The sequence below is a fragment of the Corvus brachyrhynchos genome, unplaced genomic scaffold (genome assembly GCF_000691975.1).
Source record: "Corvus brachyrhynchos isolate BGI_N302 unplaced genomic scaffold, ASM69197v1 scaffold412, whole genome shotgun sequence".
NCBI classification, from domain to species: Eukaryota; Metazoa; Chordata; class Aves; order Passeriformes; family Corvidae; genus Corvus; species Corvus brachyrhynchos.
In genome coordinates this window covers 1,233,555-1,254,738 of record NW_008236761.1, presented here as the reverse complement: position 1 = coordinate 1,254,738, position 21,184 = coordinate 1,233,555, and the positions used below count along the sequence as shown (strand labels likewise).

The following is a 21,184-nucleotide window of genomic DNA, read 5'->3' as shown; positions in this document are numbered from 1 at the left end:
TCGGTCCTGTCCCACGACATTGCCACACGGATCCCTGATTTGTGAGGCTGATTTCAGTTCTGCTCTGTATGGGCACCACTGCAAAGCCATTACTTCTGCCCTGCATTATTAATAAACACAGCTCCAGCCTCAGCCAGCCTACACGAGCAAAGTGTGTGTCCTACTTTCAGGAAAATAAAAAGGGAGGCTTTAATGAAGGAAGTTAAAACAAAACAACCACGAGGCAGGCAGAATGCCTGGGAGGGAACATGCACCAGGCTTAATGAAGACATACATAATTTTATTTTTTTAAATTGTGTCTCTGCAGCAGAGTGATTTTAGATGCTCATTTTTGCATACTTAAAAGGGATTTTTTTTGTTTTAAAGAACAGTGTCCTAAAAAAACAGGATTATTGCAAGCCTGAGTTTGCAACGCTGGTGTTTTGCCTTGTGTCTCTCCCTCTAAAAACTGGAAAAATGCAGCAGGAAAATCACACAAGGCAAGAACTTGAATTGGAATGGAAAGGAATTCATAGAATCACAGAACATCCTGAGTTGGGAGGGACCAACAAGGATCATCCAGTCCAACTCACGCCCTTGCTTGTAGGGATAATCTGTGGAATAATCTAACACCTTTTGAGCTCAAACACCAGCAAATATCCACTAGAAACCTGGCACTGTGAGAGGGAGAAATCAAGACTAGCTCCAGTTACCATTTCCCTTCCTCACTGGTGGTGCTGGACCAAGGGGACTCCAGATTTCTCCAAGGTCCTCTCCTTGATTCCTTACCCATTTCTGATGCTGCTACAAAGTTTAGGTCACTACACTGTTAAATTTCCCATGTGGATGACAGGATTTTGGGAACCATGAGGTCAAAAGAGCATGACCTTTGCTGATTTGCAGCTGGGCATCAGGGAGTGTTTGGAGAACAGCAGGGACAAAAGCAGGTGGCATTTGAGAACTGGATTTATCTTCACTCAGGGGTTGATCTCCTGCCAAGACTTTGCATGGAATCCCAAAACAATTCATGAGGTTTGGGGCAAGAGACACCTAAGGAGCACCTTCAGGGTGGAGCAGAGAGGATGATCAAGCTGGGTCTGTATAGTTCTGTTCAAGACCTTGCTTGCAGTTACATCCCACAAATCCAGAAGCCACAAGCCAGGGATGCTCTTCCCACCCTTTCCAACCTCTATTCCAAGCAGTACTAAGGGGCACGTTTGCCTGGTTAATTGACACATGGCCAATCAGATGAACCCTTGGTTTGTGATTGCTTCTTAGTGAGCTGGAGGGATTTCTGCCAGCAGGTACCCCCCCCTCCCCAGCCTGGGAGGTTTGGAACAGGACCTTGTCCATGGATGAGATGCTCAGGAGCAGTAATTCTGCTGGGAATGTGCAGCATCTCTTTCTTTTTTAGACTCAATGTCTAAAATCCCTTAAAAACATACTTAGAATTAGTCTGCTGTGTCACAAGTCCAAGATTTTAACCCCCAGGCCAATTCCCAGTGTGTTTGAAGGACACCGGGAGCACATTCCTCTCCAGGTTGTCTCCAGCCTCCTGTGTGACAGCAGCTCCTTCAATGTGAGGAAACACTCTCCATACTGATGCAGGTTTTAACTCGGCCACTGAACCACAGGATTAGTTCAGCCCAATTCCATTTAACACAGTTGAGGATGCTGTCACTCTGTCCCATGTCCCCACTGCTGGGAGATTTTATGGTGCCTCTTTTCTATCAGTTATCTCACAAAAGCTCTTATTTTTTTTCTCCTGGAAGTCAGTTTTCCATTGAGAAGGGACCACTGGATGTGGTGCTGGGAGGTCCTGAGCAGCAGAGCCTGCTCCTGCTTCCCACAGTAGTTAAAATGGTTTGATAGCCTGCTGTGATATTAAATTGTATTGATTTCAAGAGCTGCAAAATTGTTTATAACAGAACCACAGACTGGCTTGGGTGGGAAGGGACCTTAATGACAACCCAGTTCCAACGCTGTGCCTTGGGCAGGGACACCTTTACCTGGACCAGGTCTCTCCAACTTGGCCTCAAGATTTATGGGAAACTCTATAAAAGGTTCAGCATTTTAACCCCAATTTTAATTTCTGAATCTTAATCTTCATTGTTTCCTTGCGAGTTTAGTGCTTAGCTGTGTTACCCACTGCAAGGCTTTTGCTCTCCATGCAAAACAACCTGTCAGCTCTCTGGACATCAGGAGATTTCCAAGGTGGAAATTATTAAAAGCATTTTTTAAGGATGAGAAACAGAGGAATGAAATTTAAATATCAAGTGGCCATGGCAGCTCTCTGGCTTGAGCATTAAGCTGCGCAACAAAGAGATCTGGTGAGGGGGGACAAAAATGATCAGAGGACTTTTTTGGGAAAGCAAGTCAGGAAAGATTAGGATTGCACTTGAGAAGGGAGCATTGGGAATGAACAAAAGGCTGACTGGCACAAAGAAGACTGACCACATCATGCAAGTCTAAAGCAACAGACAATAATTGGCATGGCTTTAAAAAAAAAAAAAAATCAGCAACTCGAGCCTTAATGAATCTGCAGAGCTGCTTTCTGCAAAGGACTGCAGTGATAGAGCAGAAATCAAAGCATTTTTCATGAGAGGACCCCACAGCCACGGGGACAAAGGTAGGGAACAACCAACATCTTGGAAAAGCTGCTGACTAACAAGGTTTGGGGGGATTATTGCACGTGGAACAATTGTGAGGAAGCTTCTGAAGGCTGTTTTCAGTGAGGGGAGACCAGGGCAGATGGAGAGCTTGGCTCCCACTGAGTGTCCCTTCTGCTGGGTGGAGGGGGCAGGCTGGAACGATGGGGTTCCAGAAGGGATGTCCAAGGGTTTGCTGCTGCCTGCCTGGGAGAACCCCAGTTTTCAGGGTTCTCCCTGTGTTTCCTTGTTCTCTCCTGCTTTTCTCAACTGTTCAGGTTGGAAGGGACCTTAAAGCTCGTCTCCCTGCTGTGGCCAGGGACACCTTCCACTATCCCAGGTTGCTCCAAGCCCATGCAACCTGGCCTTGGACACCTCTTTCTGAGGGCTGTTTCAGTTTGTTTTCTAATGGAACCTCCACCCTCCCAAGGACGGTGTCTAAAATGTACAAGAAGCAATACAGACCCCCCCAAAAATCCCTATCCTGCAGTGATTTGGGGTTTCCTCCCACTTGGGTGCTCCCCTGGCCATCTGCCCACTCAGTGGAAGAGCTGCTGCCTGCATGACTGGGGACAAGTGACATTTTATAATATCCAGGCCAAAATGCTGGAATGCTGCAGTATTTACATTCCTGGCTGAGCAGGGAGGACGTCGCCAGCCTCTGGCAGGACAAGCTACTAATAAATTTATGGGCTTTTTCTTATTCTGTGGAGTTGTTTTCATTTAATTCCTCCCATGTTTTCTCCTTCAGGGGAATTTGAGGGTGGCCAGCACACATCCAGGGGAACAAAACTTGTTTCATGTTTCATGTTAACGCTTTAATGGGAAGAAACACAGCTAAAGACCTTATCAAAAGCACATAAACCCAAACCAAACACAACAGATCCCTTCCAGAATCATCCACAATAAACAGTTTTACGGAATATGTGTAAACTGTGATGTGGAGAAGACAAAATCAAAAGATTTTGGCAACAAACCCCTCATTCCTGTTTCATCAGCCTTGGAAAGTGCCTGAGCCTGGGGATCCACTGATTTTATGACAACTGAGAGACTGAAAACTTGGCAATTAAAGGGAGAGAGGGTTTAGCAAGACTGGCACGAAGTCCAGCTTTGTGTTCCTTATGCAAGCAGCTCTTCCTGCTGCACGCTCAAAGACGGCTTCATTAGCAAGTTTTAAAATCCTGTGGCTCCTCTGAGGCAAAACCATTCAGAATAAACATCCCAAGCAACCAAAAGTTGAATGGGAGGGTGAGGTACTATTTTTCATCTCCAGCATGTGCTTGGAAATGGATGAGCAAGGAACGTTTTCAGGCCCTTTTACGGATTTTTACCTGGGGCGTAGCCAGGGCTGCTGGTTGGATACATGTTGGGATTGTAGGCTGGGGCAGCGGTGGGATAGCCTGTTGGATAACCTGAAATGAGAGAAAAACAGGAATTAGGATTTTATCAACCAAATGGCACCCCTGGAAAGAAATAAACAACCTGTGTGAGCACAGAAGCCACCGAGGGAAAATACAGGTGGATTCTCCAGGAATAGGAAGGACCATGAAGGTGCTCCACAGACTTACATGTGACATCATCAGTATTTCCCCTTTATTCCTGTAGGAAACGAGGATCAGAATGCAGAATGCATGAATTCTCCTGTGCTTTGGAGAGAGCTGCTGGGAAAATCCATACTCTGACCATGGAATTCAGGTACAAAACCCCACCAGTACAGCGATATCGGAAAGGTTTTCCCAGGCTGCATGGCAGCACTTTGGAGAGCTCAGCACTTCCATTAAGCAGAGTTTCGTGCTGAAGGGAAGGCAGGGATCCTGCAGGAAAACATGCCAGCCCTGTATTCACCCATGACTGCACAAGTGCCATTCCCAGGAGGCACCCGATTACCTGCCAGGCCACCCGGAAGGAACGCGCTCGGACCCTTTGGAGCCACGCAGGGTTTAATGGGCACTTTGGGGAAGGTTGCAGAGCATCTTCAGTTTCCACCAGCCTCACTTGGAGCGGTCAGAGGGAGTTCAGGGGAATCGTGTGATGGAAGTGGGGGGCTGGAAATCGTGGCACACCCCAGAGCCTGTGTGCACCCACACAGTGCAGGTGTCCAGCATCCAACTCCTACTTCATTGGAAATCTCTCTCCTCCATGGAGAGCACAGACACAACCTCTGCACCTCGGTCTGCTCCTTTTCCACAGAATCACACAATCTCCTGAGCAGGAAGGGCCCCACAGGGATCATCCAGTCCAGCCCCTGGCCCTGCACAGACCCCCCAACAACCCCACCCTGGGCATCCCTGGCAGCGCTGTCCAAACGCTCCTGGAGCTCTGGCAGCCTCGGGGCCGTGCCCATTCCCTGGGGAGCCTGGGCAGTGCCCAGCACCCTCTGGGGGAAGAGCCTTTCCCTGATACCCAACCTAAACCTGTCCTGCCACAGCTCCAGATGTTCCCTCGGGTCCTATCACTGGTCACCACTTTGCTTTTTGTTTCCTTCAATTTCTTGGAAGTTTTCCCTCCTGAAAAGAGTAACACCCGAGTAACTCCATCCTCCTCAAGTGCTGCTGAGTAAATCGCCCCGGCAGAGTGAACGGAACACGTTAATCCTGCTTTGCTGGTGGAGAATTTGGCTTTGCTGTGCGTCACTGCCCGGTTTATCTGCGTGTCCCCTTGGCCCTCATCCCAGAGCAGAGCCAATGGAATGACCCTTGGAGAGCGTTTCCATGCCAAGCCCCACTGATACTGGCTGCTGGCTGCCAGCAAAGGCTGGAAGGAGGTAATCAGCAGTGGATTTACACCCACCTTTTAAAGTAGTTTATTTCATTAAATAAAAGCGAGCGTGGGTCGGTACTCCCCCCGCTGAGCACCCAAAGAGCCACAGCACAGTCCCCCCTCCCATGCCCCAAATCCCACTGCTCTCAAACCCTGGCACCACTGACTTCTGTGGCAAAATGTTGAGGTTCATTTGAATAAATCTAATTCAACAATCATGACCACTGTACTGGAATAAATGACTGGATGTTCTACCCTCTCATTTTCATCAGTGATATATTTGGCTTCTAAATCAGGTTAATTAAAAATTGCTGTAGTTAATGTTGGATAAGCAGCAGTTTAACAGATTTTTTTTTTTTTCCAGGCTACATGGAACTCTGTTGTCATCATACCCAGGAATATCTAAAGCCTTTCAGCAATCAAGAAGCTCCTCAGGAAGTTATTTGCAGATCCAGTGATTGCAAGCAGAGCATTAATGATGAGGATCTTAAATCAGAAATATCCCTTCTCTCCACTTCATTAGAAGATAACCATGTCTTTTCCAGGACATTCACTGCTCCACACTCTTCCCATTTCCTCCTGACAATCTGGCCAGGGCTGTTAAACCAACTCCAGCTCACTTCTTGAAGCATATTTTCCCTAAAATTCTCCCACCTGTGTTTCTCCATGGGGTTTTACCATCTTGGCACCTGGTTTGGTAGGATCCCAGACGGGTCGGAATAGGAATGGACCTCAAAGATCATCCTAATTCCACCCCCTGCCACGAGCACAGATGATGTTGGCTGTGTGTGTGCCATGGTGTTGGGAAGTCCCTTGCTCATTCCCGAAGGATTAGGATCTAGATGACAGTCTCTCAAGTTCTTCTCATCTCTGCTGCTGGAAAATCCCCCCAGATAAGCCCTGAGTCCCACAAACTGCTGCAGTCTTTAGCAATAATCCTTAATTAACAGTCCTTAGTCACCGGCCGCGACAAACACAGTCCTGTGTGGTCACGAATGTTTCACCTGTGCCCTCTGAGGTGCCACCAGCACTCACCCACTGTCAAATTCAGGAAAAAAGCCCTCCTTTACTCGGACTGAACTTTGCACCATTGGGGTTATACGTTAAAAAGGGCCTGAAATAAATCAAACCACAGGAAAAGTGTGGCTTTGGGTAAGATTTTCCATCCAGACGAATATTGAAGGGTTTATTTCAGGCAGATGGAGGCAACTGTGTATTTACAGAATCACAGAGTTGTTTCACTTGGAAAAGACCTTTAGGACCATCAGGTCCAACCGCTCCCCAGCACTGCCAAGGCCACCACTAACCCATGCCCCAAGTGCCACATCCACACCTATTTTAAAACCCTCCAGGGTTGGGGACTCAATCAGTCTTTCTCCTTTTTTGGGGGTTTAGTTTCTGCTTGGCAGGACTCTTCCTTACCGTGGTATCTTTTGTTGTTCTGAAGGTAAGTTAGGGCTGGTTTTGGAATCACTTCGGCTCGAATAAATACGATTTCTATCAAGGAAGCTTTAATAGCTTTGGATGCAAAAAGAAGCCCTGCTCTGCACTATCTTCCACTCTGATCTCATAAACTTTGATAAGTGCTGACCTCCAGCAAGAAAACTTGTCCTTTCTATTTTAAGGGGAAGCAGAGATGGGAAAGGTACAGGAAAATTCATGTGGTTTGCTCCTTTTTTTGGACATAGTGAAAAATAAGAAAGTAGCAGAATCTGGGGCAATTTGTGCCAGGAGAAACATGCCTGGAAATTCCCAGCATTCAAAATCAGCAGGTTCAAAAATACATGAGACATTTTTTATTTAGCAGGGCCTGTTGTGATTGGACAAAGGGAAAGGTTTCAAACTGAAGGAGGCTTGATTTAGATTAGATGTGAGGAAGACATTTTGTACAATGAGGGTGACAAAACACTGGCACAGGGTGCCCAGAGAAGCTGTGGCTGCCCCTGGATCCCTGGAAGTGTCCAAGGCCAGGGTGGACTCCGGGGCTTGGAGCAGGCTGGGATAGTGGAAGGTGTCCCTGCATGTGGCAGGGGATGGCACTGGATGGGCTTTTAAAGGTCTCTTCTGACTCAAACTACTCCAAAATCCTATAATTTTTATATTCTACTGGTTTTGAGCCTCTAGGATATTTTTGTTGGCTCTTCTTCATCCCCAAATAATCCCAAATCAGCTCCCGCATGGAAGCAAAAGCTGTGGTCGCCCATGACGGTCCCCATGTCTTACATTCCCTTGGGTACAAGGCAAAGTCTGGATCCAACAACCCGGAATGAGCTCAGCAAAGGTGGCAACACCAAAGCATCTGGCATCCTGCTCTGATTTTCCCCCTGGAAAACCTAAGAGAGCTCCTGTAAATCGCTGTTCCTCCTGCTGACACTGCTCCCCTCCTGCCACGTCTGTCCTGCCTCGTCACCTTGAATGAAAAATAACAGCAAGAGGCTCAAACCCACTTGACATGAAAATGTCAGGAACAGAAAGAAAATATCCTTTACTTTCTATGGATCTGCACATGACAGGACTCTGTCTCTGCTGGGGCTTGGGGCTTTGCTGTGGTGCAGAAGGAAAGAAAATGAGATGAAAAATATTGAACAAAATTTATTCGATTCCTCAGAATATCCAAAGATATTTTGTGGCTTATTTTAATTTAATATCATCTCCACAATCAATAGGAGTAAGAAAGGCAGTGTTCATTTAATCTCCTCCCCAAGGAAAACATGCAGCACTCCAGCTCTGGGAAGCACTGACTGAGCTGCTTTAAAAGTCACCACACAATAACCGTGCAAAGGGAAAAGCACATGGGGCTGCATAAGTAGGTATTTTAAAGCCACCTTTAATTTTACATGCATTTTAAATGTTTCTGCATCAAAATCATCTAATAACACCCAGCCAATGACAATCCACAAGCGCTCAGGCTCTGAAGCACTGGGTTCTCTCGAAATCCTTGAAAGAGAGTTTGCTTCTCCTTGGCTACAGGGCCCATGCTTTGGTCCATGTCTCAGCCTCCCACCCACTGGGAATTGCCACTTACAACACTCAATTCCAGCATGTGCCATTTCACTCTTTCAAGAGTAGTTTCATTGACCATTATCTGATCAAGGCCTTAATTGCTACAAGCAGCCGACATTAATTTGCAAGACAAAATATTCTCCTTCATTCTTTTTCTTAACGAGTCTCAAGCAGTGCAGACTCCTGAAAGTGGCCATGTCACAAGGATTTTTACAGGGACAGATGATAAAGTCCCTTATCTAAGGGCAGGACAAAGCACTATAAGACCACACTTCAACTCCTTGAACCGCCAAGGACTCCAGCGCCACACTTGCTGCAATTGAGAGCTCATTAACCACCAACACACCCTGGAAGGAAAAGCCAGGCAGCCACACAAAACTGTCCCTCTTGTGGCATTCATCGCTCCAAGGTGGATAAATACAAGAGATTATTTGGGCCCCTCCCAAAAAGAAGGACCTTGAAGGGCTGGAGCGTGTCCAGGGAAGAGAACGAAGCTGGGAAGGGGCTGGAGCCCCAGGAGCAGCTGAGGGAGCTGGGAAAGGGGCTCAGCCTGGAGCAAAGGAGGCTCAGGGGGGACCTTGTGGCTCTGCACAAGTCCCTGACAGGAGGGGGCAGCCGGGGGGGTCGGGCTCTGCTCCCAGGGAACAGGGACAGGAGGAGAGGGAATGGCCTCAGGCTGGGCCAGGGGAGGTTTAGATTGGATATTGTGAAAATTCCTCCACTGAAAGGGCTGTCCAGCCCTGGCACAGCTGCCCAGGGCAGAGGTGAGTCCCCACACCTGAAGCCATGCTGATGTGGTGCTCGGGGGCATGGGTCAGTGGTGGCTTTGGCAGTTCTGGGGGAATGGTTGGACTCGATGGTCTTGGAGGGCTTTTCCAACCTGATTCTGTGATTCTATTTTACCAATTCTCCCTCTAAACCCTGTTAACCACTGTCCAGCCCTCTGTTTCTGCTGAGTGACAGACAGCTTTGGAGCTGCAGCAGCCCCAGGAACATTTCTGCTTTACGATCACCTCCTCGGGTCAGCCAGATGGAGCCAAAGCATTTTCCCCTGCAAAACACTTTCATGTTCTATTTTAAGCCCATCCAGCATTTCTCATTCTTTATTGCCCAGCCCTCAGAAACTCTTCAAAAATAGGATTTACAAGCACCTTCTCAGGACAAAAACGTGAGAAACTTCATGCCTTCAAACTACACGCCGCAGTAAATCCATTCCCTTTAGACCGATTGGGAATTTATTCCTGCAGAAAATCACATGTTGGGAAATGAATGTGCAGATTTAGTACTTGAGGAATTACCCCAGAAGTGAGAAATGAGAGAGCAGACACCACGTAGGCTCCCTGGCACAGCTCCACCAAAGCCTCCACCAGCCAGACTCGCAGCAAAGGCTCTTGAACGTTGATTGCTGGGAGCAATGACACCGGAAAGAATGTGCCTGGCTATGTGATGGAGAGGGGACACAGGGAAAAGAGCTGAGAAGGACATCTGGGAACTAATTCTGCATCGGAAACCAGCCTCCAGAGATGAAGAGCTCCAGCATTTCCGAAAGGACTCACAGCAGGGGTGTTGTCAAAGCTTGCCTCTCCCATGGCATGAGCCAATCTCATTCCAGAAGGATCTTCCCAGCCTGCTTGGCTCCTCACACAGCTGCAGAACTCCAGGCTTAGGCCATGCATCTCCTCCTGCCTTTTGGGGAGCTGTCCCCAGGGAATATCCCTTGGCACATGGGAGTTAGGCAGGTGACCTCTGAGCAGCTTCTTACACAGGGCATTGCCAGACCTTCCCTGCTCAGTGGGAACTGTTTAAAACATCTCTGAGTGAATCCTGCTCTGCCAGCTCAGGGCAGGAAAGTCAGGATAACCTTTCCCTTCTTCCCTCATCACACAGATCCATTTGTGTGATGGACACATTTCCATGGCAAGTTCTATCCAAACATCTCCTGAGTCCTCTCCTTGGACAAGCAGCCAGGTAAATGCACCTGGATGCTGCAGGAGCCCAGGAGCTGGAGCAGGTTTCATTTCACACTGATCATCCCACATAACCACAGCTACCCCATCACTCACTCACTGCCTTGCCATGAAACTATTCCAGCCCACTCATGCTAAATGGATATAAAAATAGAGGAAAAGCTGAAAGCAAGGGTGGGACTGTTCTGAAGAGCAAGTTAATGGATGGTTGAGAATCCAGCATTTCTGAAGGCTCTGAGGGTAATAAATACATTTGTTCCCATGAAAAAATGCCACCCCCTTATTACTGTTTCAAGCCTCATCAGCCCAAGAGTGGAGCAGTCAAATGAATGTGGAATCAGCGGACACAGCAACGGCTTTAATAAAAGATCTGCTCTCACATTGGACAACCTCACTCCTGAAGACCTTTTACAGGTGATTCTTTTTTCACCTGAAGGGTCCTTCCCTTTACATAAACAGCAACCACATCCTGCTCATTACCCAGGGCCATGCAACACCAACCTTCCCAGGCTGCTCCAGGCCCCGGCCAACGCGGCCTTGGACACTTCCAGGGATCAAGGGCCAGCCACAGCTTCTCTGGGCACCCTGTGCCAGGCTCTCAGCACCTTCACAGGGAATGATTTCTTCCCAATATCCCATCACTCCAGCTCCACATTCCCAGGATTGTGAAGACATTACACAGGGGGAGGCAGGCTCCCCAGGAGGGGAGGCAGCTCTGGACTTGCAGAGCAGAGGATGAGGACAAGTGCAGGTCCTCTCTGCTGAGAAGACGTCTGTACCTCTTTCTGTCTCCTTCCTCTCCCTCCCCAGGATCACAGCTTGATCCAGAGCGTGGTGAATTCCATTTGTGTGAAAGCACACACTCCTTAAGGAATTCTCCTTGTGGGTTATCCACATTTTACATGGTAAGCACAACTCTTGGATCCCAAGGACAGGAGCTCCACAGACATCATGGATAACACAACCGTGCTGCTGCAGCCTCACGGACAAACCCAACCACCCCAAAATCCCGACAAAACCCACAGGAATCTGGCGGGAAATATTTTCTTTTGATGACCATTTCCTTTATACTGCACAGACTCCTGAGAAAGCACGGCTGAGAGTGCTGGGAGTGGCAGAGGTGCCTCTGGCATGGGGTGATGGAGAGAAAACTTCCAGTGTCTGGCAGGACGCTTGGACACGTGGCACTGCCTGTTTGTCTCCATTCCACAGGGTCACAGCGTTGACACAATGGGGTCCTGCCTGCCTGGAGGAGCTTTTCCCAGCTGGAGGTCAAAGACAAGGGGATGGATGGTGGGGCCTCCCTCCCCTGAGGAGCTGCAGAATCCTGGCTGCTTGGGAATTCAGCTGCAAAAGCAAAGATTTTGCACAGAATTCTGAGCTCTTCCATGGAACGACTTTGTGGTTGCATGACGCCATACGTCAGCTCGAAGCTCTCTCCTTCATCATGCCAGGAATTAGGAGAATTTACGAGCCCAAAAAGATATTAAGAAAATGACAGAAGCACTGTTTTGGACTCCCATTGCCCTGATTTTCTCTTGCTCAGACAAAACTTGCTTTCAGACCGGTTTCTAAGGTTCAATACAGTTGCAAGCTATTGGACAAAAGAGATCATTCCCATTTCCATTCTTATTTCAATTCCACCTCAGTTTTGCTTCCCACCTACGTCCAAAACAAACCTCCCAGGCCTTACTGCAGCTGTCTGCATACGGGATGCATTTGGATGAGCAAAACTCATCCTGAAAACTAGGAGCAACTGTCCAAAAATATTAGAGAGATTGTTGATTGCTTAGTGCACACACTATAAATAAACCAGAGTGACAGAACTTGTCAGACTGTCAATCAATATCACTTCTGGGCCAGAGACATGTGTCGTATCCTCTCCTGTGTTCAGACAAGGCTCTGTGGGAAAGAAGTTCTGGAAAAGGTTTAATGTGTGCAATATTGATTCTCCTTGCAATGATTTACTTCCTTCTGTATTTGAAGAATCCAAAGTAGGATATGAACAGCCCCTACTGATAAAATAGAAGGGTTTGTTGCTCCACAGAAAGGGGAAGCCTGAGATAAAGAAGTTCTTTCACAGTTTTTCTTAAATACTCAACTGTGGCTCAACCTTATCCAACAATGATCCCCAGGGAAATATTTAGCTGGAAAGTCTTAAAATAAATTAAGATGGCAGAAGAGTGCTCAGCTTGAAACAGACCATGTAGTATTAGAATCCCAGGATGTTCTGGGTTGGGAGGGACCTTAAAGCCCATCCAGTTCCACCCCCACCAAGGGCAGGGACGCCTTCCACCATCCCAGCTTGCTCCAAGCCCCGTCCAGCCTGGCCTTGGACACTCCCAGGAATGCATTATTTTGCTTTTCAATCATGAATTTGCCATTTCCCTGGATTTGTGGAGGGCGAGGAGAGCCTCACCTGGATGCTCCTGATCTGCTCTGACAGAGTTTTTATGGCAGCTCTAGAGGGGTGTGAAGGCCCTTCCTGGAGCAGCTGGGAACGTAAATGCAGGCAGGACTCCACGCTCTCCATGCCCTCAGGTTATAGGTTACAGCAGGGTATTTACAATAACTGCCCAGAAAACAGCCCTTTGTGATATCCAAAATGCACTTGTTCATCTGGCTAATTTTCAATCCATCCTTTTCAGCTCTGCTCCCAAGCCAGGAGCTAAAAAGAGAATCAGCTCAAGCCCCAGGTTTTTGCTCCAGCTGTAATTCCTGCTCTGTCACAGACAGTGTGGTCCATGCAAAACCTCTGTGCTTCCAGCTAAGGAAAGGCAACTGCTCCAGTCTGCATTCCTGATGCCCTCCTAGATCCTGGAACTGGGAATTTGCCCCTGCTTTCTATCTATCATAATTCCTTTTTTCTGGGGCAAGTTGGTGTTTGCAACAGCTGGTACAAAATAAATCCTGGAATGGTTTGGGATGGAAGAAGCGATGGCAGAAAGCTCCTTGCTTTTAGTTTTTCTTATTCAAGACGCTTGAATTGAATTTGCCAGTGTTGGAACCAACTTTAAAATGGTATTCCAGGTGTGCTGCCAAAGCCAAGGTGCCCAGCAGTGCCCTGAGCATGACCAATTAACACAACAGGAACTCCCCAGTAATCAATCAATTAATTGACTAATTAAGTCTCTCTATAGCACAAGAGTTGTCCCGGCTCCCATCTCTGCTTTTTACACTCCACATTCTCCCCTGGCACTGGCAGCATCCTCCTGACTTCATCCTTGATTCACACCCTTACACAACATCTCCTGGGGACACCAAATTTCCTGTTTCAGCTCATTTTAGTAATAAGCAACTCCAGAACAGTCAAAACAATGTTACAAATCAAATTACTGCCCCAAAGGGCCAGTTTGAAAGCATGAATGCAGTGATTTTCGTTTGCAAAGATAAAAATTCAAAATGATAAAACATTTAGGGTTACCAGAAGAAGCCAAACTCAGGAAGACTCAGGTTTAGGGATCACAAGAGCCTTAGATATTGAAAATTTTAAATGCTCATTAACTTTCAAATGTCCATATGGTATTTTGGACATTTTGGCCTCAGACCGGAGAAGTGAACTGCTCTCAAATCCATTGGCTGTGGACAAACACAGCAGCAGATGGAGCACACAGAGAATATTAACAAAAGCAGGGTTTGGGTGTTAAAAGGCTTAATGGGTCTCTCACATGCATTTGGGCCAGGAGATTGGATTCAAATTGTGCTTGGGGGAAGCTGAGAATCCCTAATATTTGAACTGGCAAAACTCCACCGTGCTGTTTAAAAAACGGCTCCGGTGGAAATAAAATCTGATTTCAGCAGCTTGGAAGTGCAAAGGTTCTGTCAGAAAGGCAGCAGGGATACAGTGATCCCACAAAGAACCCTTATCCCAAGGTTTTTGTTATTGATTTTCCAGCCAAGAGCTGGTATGAGATTCCCTGACTGTTACACCTGGCCCTTGAGAATCCCACCAGCTCCTGCCCAACTCACCGAAACCCAGGGAGGAAGAACAGCACTGGAATCACAGGGCTGTGCAGAATTTACTACTTCTGGTTCATAAACTGAATTTTTCAACTCCTAAAGAAGTGTTATAAACCATGTTCGTGCCCTATAATCCCTCTTCTAAAAAAAACCCCAAGCCCAACCAATTTCTGGGAATACTTGAATTGGAGTTATGTTTTTGCACCAGCTGTTCTGGTAGAGCATTGCTTCAGAAAGCTTGGGAAGAAAAAAATAAATCCAAAAAAGCAAATAGAAATCCCTTCCCTCCATCCTGTAAATATTTTATTCCTTACAAAAAGCCTGCAAGAAACTCCAAATGTAATAAACCCCACACAGCTGAGGGGTGACAGCCTGGGATGTGTTAGCAGAGTTTTTATTTGCTTGCTATAAAGCAAGGATTTCTACGCTGGTCCAACTCAGCAAAGCAATTGCTTAATTAAATAAATTGCATTTTATGGTTGAGGTGCATCTTCCTGGTTGCTCACGCAACTAAAAAGTGATAGATTTGTGGTAGGTCCTCTTTTGCTTATTTTTGACACAGGGAAGCAGCCAGGCTTGTTTAAAAAAAAATTCCAAGATTAGTGTGGGGCAATTATTTCACATGGATAACTGGGAGACCCCTGTGACTCTCAGGATGGGTGGCAGATGGAGAGCGAGGGAGGAGGATGGAAAATTTCTTCATGGAAAGGATTTTCTGGGCTGCCCAAGGAAGTGGTGGAGTCCCCATCCCTGGAGGGATTTAAAAAAACAGGTTGCTCAAAGCTTCATCCAACCTGGCATTGGAGATTTCCAGGGATGGGGTGAATTAAAGGCCCTTGGGGCACTCTCTGCCCCCTCATTTTAGAAGGGCAGTGTTGGGTTGTGTTTAGGGAATAGTTGTGACTTTAACATCCTCCAAGGATCTGGGGATTCCATGCTGTGCTCCCAACAATCCTCTCAGGAATTCAGTCCAGGAGCCGACTTCTCGGCAGAAACGTGGGGATTTGGCAAACCCAAACTGAGTCATCGTGCTGCAGGTAGTGAGGCTGCCTTAAAAATAACACATCCAGCGTGGCTGGGAAACAGCAAAAAGGATCAGCAGCTCCCTCCAGGAGCAGCAAATTAGAGTAATGGACTGGGATGGAAAAGGGAGAGGAAAAAAGAGAAAAGCTCAGAAGTTGAAGGAGCCAAAGGCACGATGTCGAGCAAAATAAAATCAGAGGGTTCACATCACCCCCTCCTGTACTGGGGGCTGCTGGCTTGAAAAATCAGCCTACAAAAGGGAAGATGACTAATTATGGTTTGGGACTCAGCATATCAGCAGGCTCGGTTTGACCAGCAGAACCTAAGGGATGATTTAAGTAAGGAGCGCAGCGAAGGAGAGGGAAGGGGCATCCAGGGGAATCTCACAGATGGACTTTAAAATTGCAACCAAAAAAGCCAACACTATAAAACTGCCATTGACTCGTGGCATCAGATGTACTTCATAAAATATCATTTGAGGCACCTGAAACTGAAAATAGCAATATATCCACATAATTATGGATTATGGACAGAATCATGGAATGGTTGGTGGAAGGGGGCTTTAAAGCTCATTCAGTTCCAACCCCCTGCCACGGGCAGGGACACCTTCCACTGTCCCAGGCTGCTTCAAGCCCTGTCCAGCCTGGCCTTGGACACTGCCAGGGATCCAGGGGCAGCCACAGCTTCTCTGGACACCCTGTTTTCTCTACAGAGCCAAAACTCCTGGCAGGTTTTTTCTTCTGCCTAAAAATGTTAATGGGAACAGTTGAGAAATAAAGGATCGGCCGAGGTTGTGTCTACATTTAAAAATAACTAAAATAGCTAAAATAAACCAAGTTTGTATTTACCCTGGCACAACATGACTGGCAGCACACAGTCCCTCACCAGTGCTTCCGTAGGCAGCGGTGCTGCTTTCCCTTTAGAGCCCCTGAAATCCTCCTCTGCCTCCCACTCCATCTCAGCACATGGGAGACCTCCCATCATCCACAAAGTCCTGGTCTACTTCCAAGCAGGGCAAGCATAAACTACATTTATTTTATTGGAGAGGGTTATTTTAAAAGCTCTGTGTGAAGATTGCTTTTAAATTATTCTAAAGCCTTAGCACTATAAAACATGGAGACAATTCCTCATCTCTCTAAGCTCTTTATGGATTCACACATTACACTGCCTGGAGAAGCTCTGGCTGCCCATCCCTGGCAGTGTCCAAGGCCAGACTGGACAGGGCTTGGAGCAAGCTGAGATAGTGGAAGCTCTCCCTGCCTGTGATGGCAAAGGAGGCTCTGAGGAAGCCTAAAGAATGGCCTAAAGAATGGCCTAAAGAAATCAGCAATTTCCTATAGGAATGTGGTTTTCACAGACTGATGGGAAATGGAGCAGCCTTAGGAAACTCTTCTAAAGATTTTGCTCCTTCTTTTAAACACAGGCAAGTGCCAGGTCCAGGTCACCTGGCAAACATCAAACGCAGTCCTCGGTGCACGGTGACATCTCGGGTGTCCTTGCTGGCACAAAGTGACTCATTTTGGTCAAATAACCACCAGGCAGCTGGTCAGGCAGTGCTCCTGCTCAATGCTAATGAACTTCTGCAGATCTCCAGCACAAAATCAATGCATTACAATTAATTTATCCCAGTCACTGTCCTCACTGCAATAAATTGAGGGAAGCCATGATTGAACATCAGCTTCAGTTCCTAGGTGGAATTCTAACGGGTAGCGCCCACCCCCTGCTTCCCCAGGTCACCCACAGCTCAAATCTAAGCTGCTGTCCTTGAAAAAAATAAAATGAGATCTTAGATCCAAAATCCAGCTGAAGTCAAGCAGTGCCCCAGCACTGCCATCAAGAACTGGGCTTTCTGCCCCAATCCTTTTCAAAAATGACAGGACCAACAGCAAAGAAATTGAGAAATATAACAGCAATTGAAAGACTCACTTTTAGCATTTAATTTCCAGTAAAACAAATTAATGAGAACTCTATTAGGAGTCTAGAATTTTCTAAATTTATGCTGGAAGCATTTCAGGAAATGTATTTGAGTTCAAAGCATCACAGAATCACAGATGGTTTGGGCTGGAAGGGACCTTAAAGCTCATCCAATTCCACCTCCCTGGAGTGGGCAGGGATGCCTTCCACTATCCCAGGTTGCTCCAAGCCCCGTCCAACCTGGCCCTGGACACTTCCAGGGATCCAGGGGCAGCCACAGCTTGGAAAATGTGTCTGACTTGCAAATGTCAAGGAGAAGAAATGACCTGAGGCCAGTTTGTCACCGTCACAACTCTGGTTGAGTAAGTTTAAAAATGCATGAAGACAATCATCTCTTTTTGCAGCAGGTTTTTCTCCCTATCAAAAATAAACCAACACAGGTTAATCTAAAATAGCATTATAAAGGGCTCTTACAGGCTGTAAGTCACAACTAAAAATGCTTTTAATGCCATAAAATAGGAAGCAAAGTTTTATAGCAGAAGATTTTGTATAAAATTCCAGACTGGTTTGGGCTGGAAGGGACCTTAGAATCATCTCATTCCAACCCCCAGACATGGACAGGGACACCTTCCACTGTCCCAGCCTGCTCCAAGCCCCAATGTCCAGCCTGGCCTTGGACACTGCCAGGGATCCAGGGGCAGCCACAGCTGCTCTGGGCACCCTGTGCCAGGGCCTGCCCACCCTCCCAGGGAACAATTCCTTCCCAATATCCCATATAATTAAAGTCATTCCATGATCATATTCCTGTGAGTTGTAGTGCATGGAGAAAGCAGGAGAAAAAGTTCAGTGTTCAGAACTGTCACCAGGCACATGGCAAGTTGCTGGAGAAATCTGTTCCAATAAATACAGGCCTTTGGGATCCAAAACAAGAGTTTGATCACCCTGCCTTGGACTGGTCCAGGGTTATCAGCCAAGTGAAGGAAAGGAATTTCCAGAATGGGTTTATTTAACAGCAGAAGCATTTCAGGAAGAGAATTATTGTGGGTATGATGTCACACATTCCAGAGAACACTTAGATGTGCCCACTAAAAGGAAAGAATGGAATGGAAGGAATAGAAGAGATTAGAGTGGAATTGTTCAGTTGGAAGGGATCTACAACAATCAGTCCAGCTGCAAACTGGGTTCACTTCAAAGGTTCAGTCAGTATAAATTGGTATCTGCAGCTTCAGTGTTTGCCCTGCAGGAACCTGAAGAACTGGAGAATAAAATGTTTAGGAGAACAGCTCTGGGAAACTCCCCTCTCCGCAAAGGTAAGAGCAACAGCGGGATCCTGAGAAATCCATCCCACACACACGGAGCCCATACCCCAGCAGCATCTACTTATGTGCCCCTTTGCCCTTTCCACATGGACAGCTTCCACAGGGCTTCCACAGACTTTTCTATCCCATCCCATCCCATCCCATCCCATCCCATCCCATCCCATCCCATTCCATTCTGTTGTGTCTTTCTCTTCTTCCCAACACCTAAACCTTTTTCTGGTACGATCCCATCCCAAAAAGCCAAGGTAAACAGCCCTCTCTGCACATCCCACCTCCCTTCCCACCTCTGATTCACCCACAGAATACCCTGGCTACACCCAGACAGGTGACACGTGACAGGTCACCAAGTCAAAACCCAAAAGCCACCCCCAGCACGTTTTTCCCCACTACTCCCCATGATCCTCCTGTCAGCTATGACAGATTTTGCTTCTCAGACCACTCCCTAACCTCCCAAATTCCTGCGGTTCCACACCTCTACAGCAGAGCCACCCAGCACGGCAGGCACTGCCTCACCTGCCCCCTCTCTCCTGGCCTCCCTTTATTCCAGGCTGGGAGCTGCAGGCTCTCCCTAGGGACACACACTCGAGTCCATGAGGATCAAGGAATATCCATCTCTACAGACAGAGCTATTAATAGTCACTCACCTCCCCAACTGCAAATTCCAGGCTCTTCACAGCCAATCCTCACCCTCCTTAAATGTCTCTTCTCATCACTACAACCCTCTCAGCCTACTGAAACCCCAGTATTTTAATCTTGCGATATTAAAGACGATTCTAGGAGGCACTTCAAAAGAAAAGGAGCCAATAAGAAACAAACAGTTTGAGGTCAGGGTCTTTCCCTGCTCAGCTCACAAAATAAAGAGGTGAGATTCCTTCCTCCTTCGATTCCTCTGTGCAAATTTTAATTGCTTTTCTGACATCTACAGAATGTAATCTTCTTCCTGTGTTGTTCCTAGGATTAGGGCAGGACGAAGGTAAAGCTATTTTTGATTAATATGGAAATCAGAAATTACTTTCCAGAGAAAACTGGGGACTGTTCCTAATGCTGCTTTATCTTTGGGGAATTACAAATCTGAAGAGTAACAAGAGGGAGCTGGCAGCTCACTGAGCCTTCCAACCTGTGCAAAATATGCTTAAAGACTTTGAAAAATCTCTTCTGATGGAAATATGTGATTAATACAGTTAGGGGAGTGTTCAAGATGAAGACAAAGAGAGTTAAATCCCCACAGAATGGGGAACATCAATTTATCTGGGGGAAAAAAGGTGGGGGTGCCACACAGTGCAAAGAAACCTTCCTATGTTTTAAGAGGACTTTAGTAGTTCATTTAATGGTTAAATTTATTCCCAGTTCAAAGCTGTTCTTGCTGAAGTACAAATATTCCTCATGACCATTCAGCTGAATTTCTTATGGGTGAAAATGTGAAGAATCCGGTGGCATCCAGCTCCTTCTCTTTGTGTGCTGGGAAGAATCTGGAGATAAGTACAAGGGGGTGAAGTGAAAGGACAAAGGGAATGACTTTCAACTGAATGACGGTGGGTTTACATGGGATATTGGGAAGGAATTGTTCCCTGGGAGGGTGGAGAGGCCCTGGCACAGGGTGCCCAGAGAAGCTGTGGCTTCCCCATGCTTGCAAGTGTCCAAGGCCAAGTTGGACGGGGCTTGGAGCCACCTGGGATGGTGGAAGGTGTCCTGCCTATGGCAGGGGGTGGAATGGGACAAGCTTTAAGTCCCTCCCATTCCAAACCAATCGGGGATGTTGGGATTTTATGCCTGGGGATAAAGACTCAAAGGCATGTCAGCAGTCCCATCTTCCTGCCAGGAGTTCCTGCAGGAGTAGGAAACTGGAGATGATTTAGGAGTAAAAAAGGGACATCCCCGCAGGATGGGAAATTTCCCTCCAGTTCCCTGTGAAGTCCCCCCAAAGCCCTGCTCCCACAGAGCCATGAGTGTTCACTGAATAATAGGACACCGGTGGAAAACCAACCATATACTGTACTACTTTTTTATGTTATCGTTGGATGCATGAGATTAATGGGATTTTCAAATGGAATGGCAGCAGTTCAGCTATGCCCGGAAACAAAGGCATTTACTCTGCCTACCAGAGAGGAGTGAAAAGGAGGCAACTGCATTTTATCTTGAAAGCCCTCAGACACTTTCAAACAGATCCAGGAATCAAAAGCTCTGTGTAAAGAGAGGGAAAACCCTCCAGGACCTGTTGGGCCGTGCTCCCGTTTTTAAAAATGACAAGATGTGGGAGTAGGATATTTAGTGTAAAGATACAGTGTGGGAGCACGAGGCTTGGCATGTCCAAAATTGATTTAGATGTGGGAAAATACTGAAGCCTGCAAACTCAGAGGTTCAGCTTTGTGTGCTGGAGAGAAAAAATACACAGTGACATTGTCATGTTCAGTGGGGATGCAGCAGTACAACGGGTTTATATATACATAAAGCCATTCCCTGTGTCCTGTCCCTCCATGCCTTGTCCCCAGTCCCTCTCCAGCTCTCCTGGAGCCCCTCTAGGCCCTGCAAGGGGCTCTGAGCTCTCCCTGGAGCCTTCTCCTCTCCAGGTGAGCACCCCCAGCTCTCCTAGCCTGGCTCCACAGCAGAGGGC

The 21,184-nt window shown here is 47.1% G+C and overlaps 1 protein-coding gene across 5 annotated transcripts in view; it reads right to left on the bottom strand.

Annotated features, from left to right (window-relative positions):
* Positions 1-21,184, bottom strand: part of FAM168A (family with sequence similarity 168 member A) — a 131,431-nt gene that overhangs the window by 12,122 nt on the left and 98,125 nt on the right. For all 5 annotated transcript variants that reach the window (XM_017727109.1, XM_017727108.1, XM_017727110.1 and 2 more), the window contains one exon: positions 3,959-4,039. In XM_017727109.1, coding sequence (XP_017582598.1) covers positions 3,959-4,039 — 81 coding nt within the window. The remainder of the gene's footprint in view (positions 1-3,958; positions 4,040-21,184) is intronic.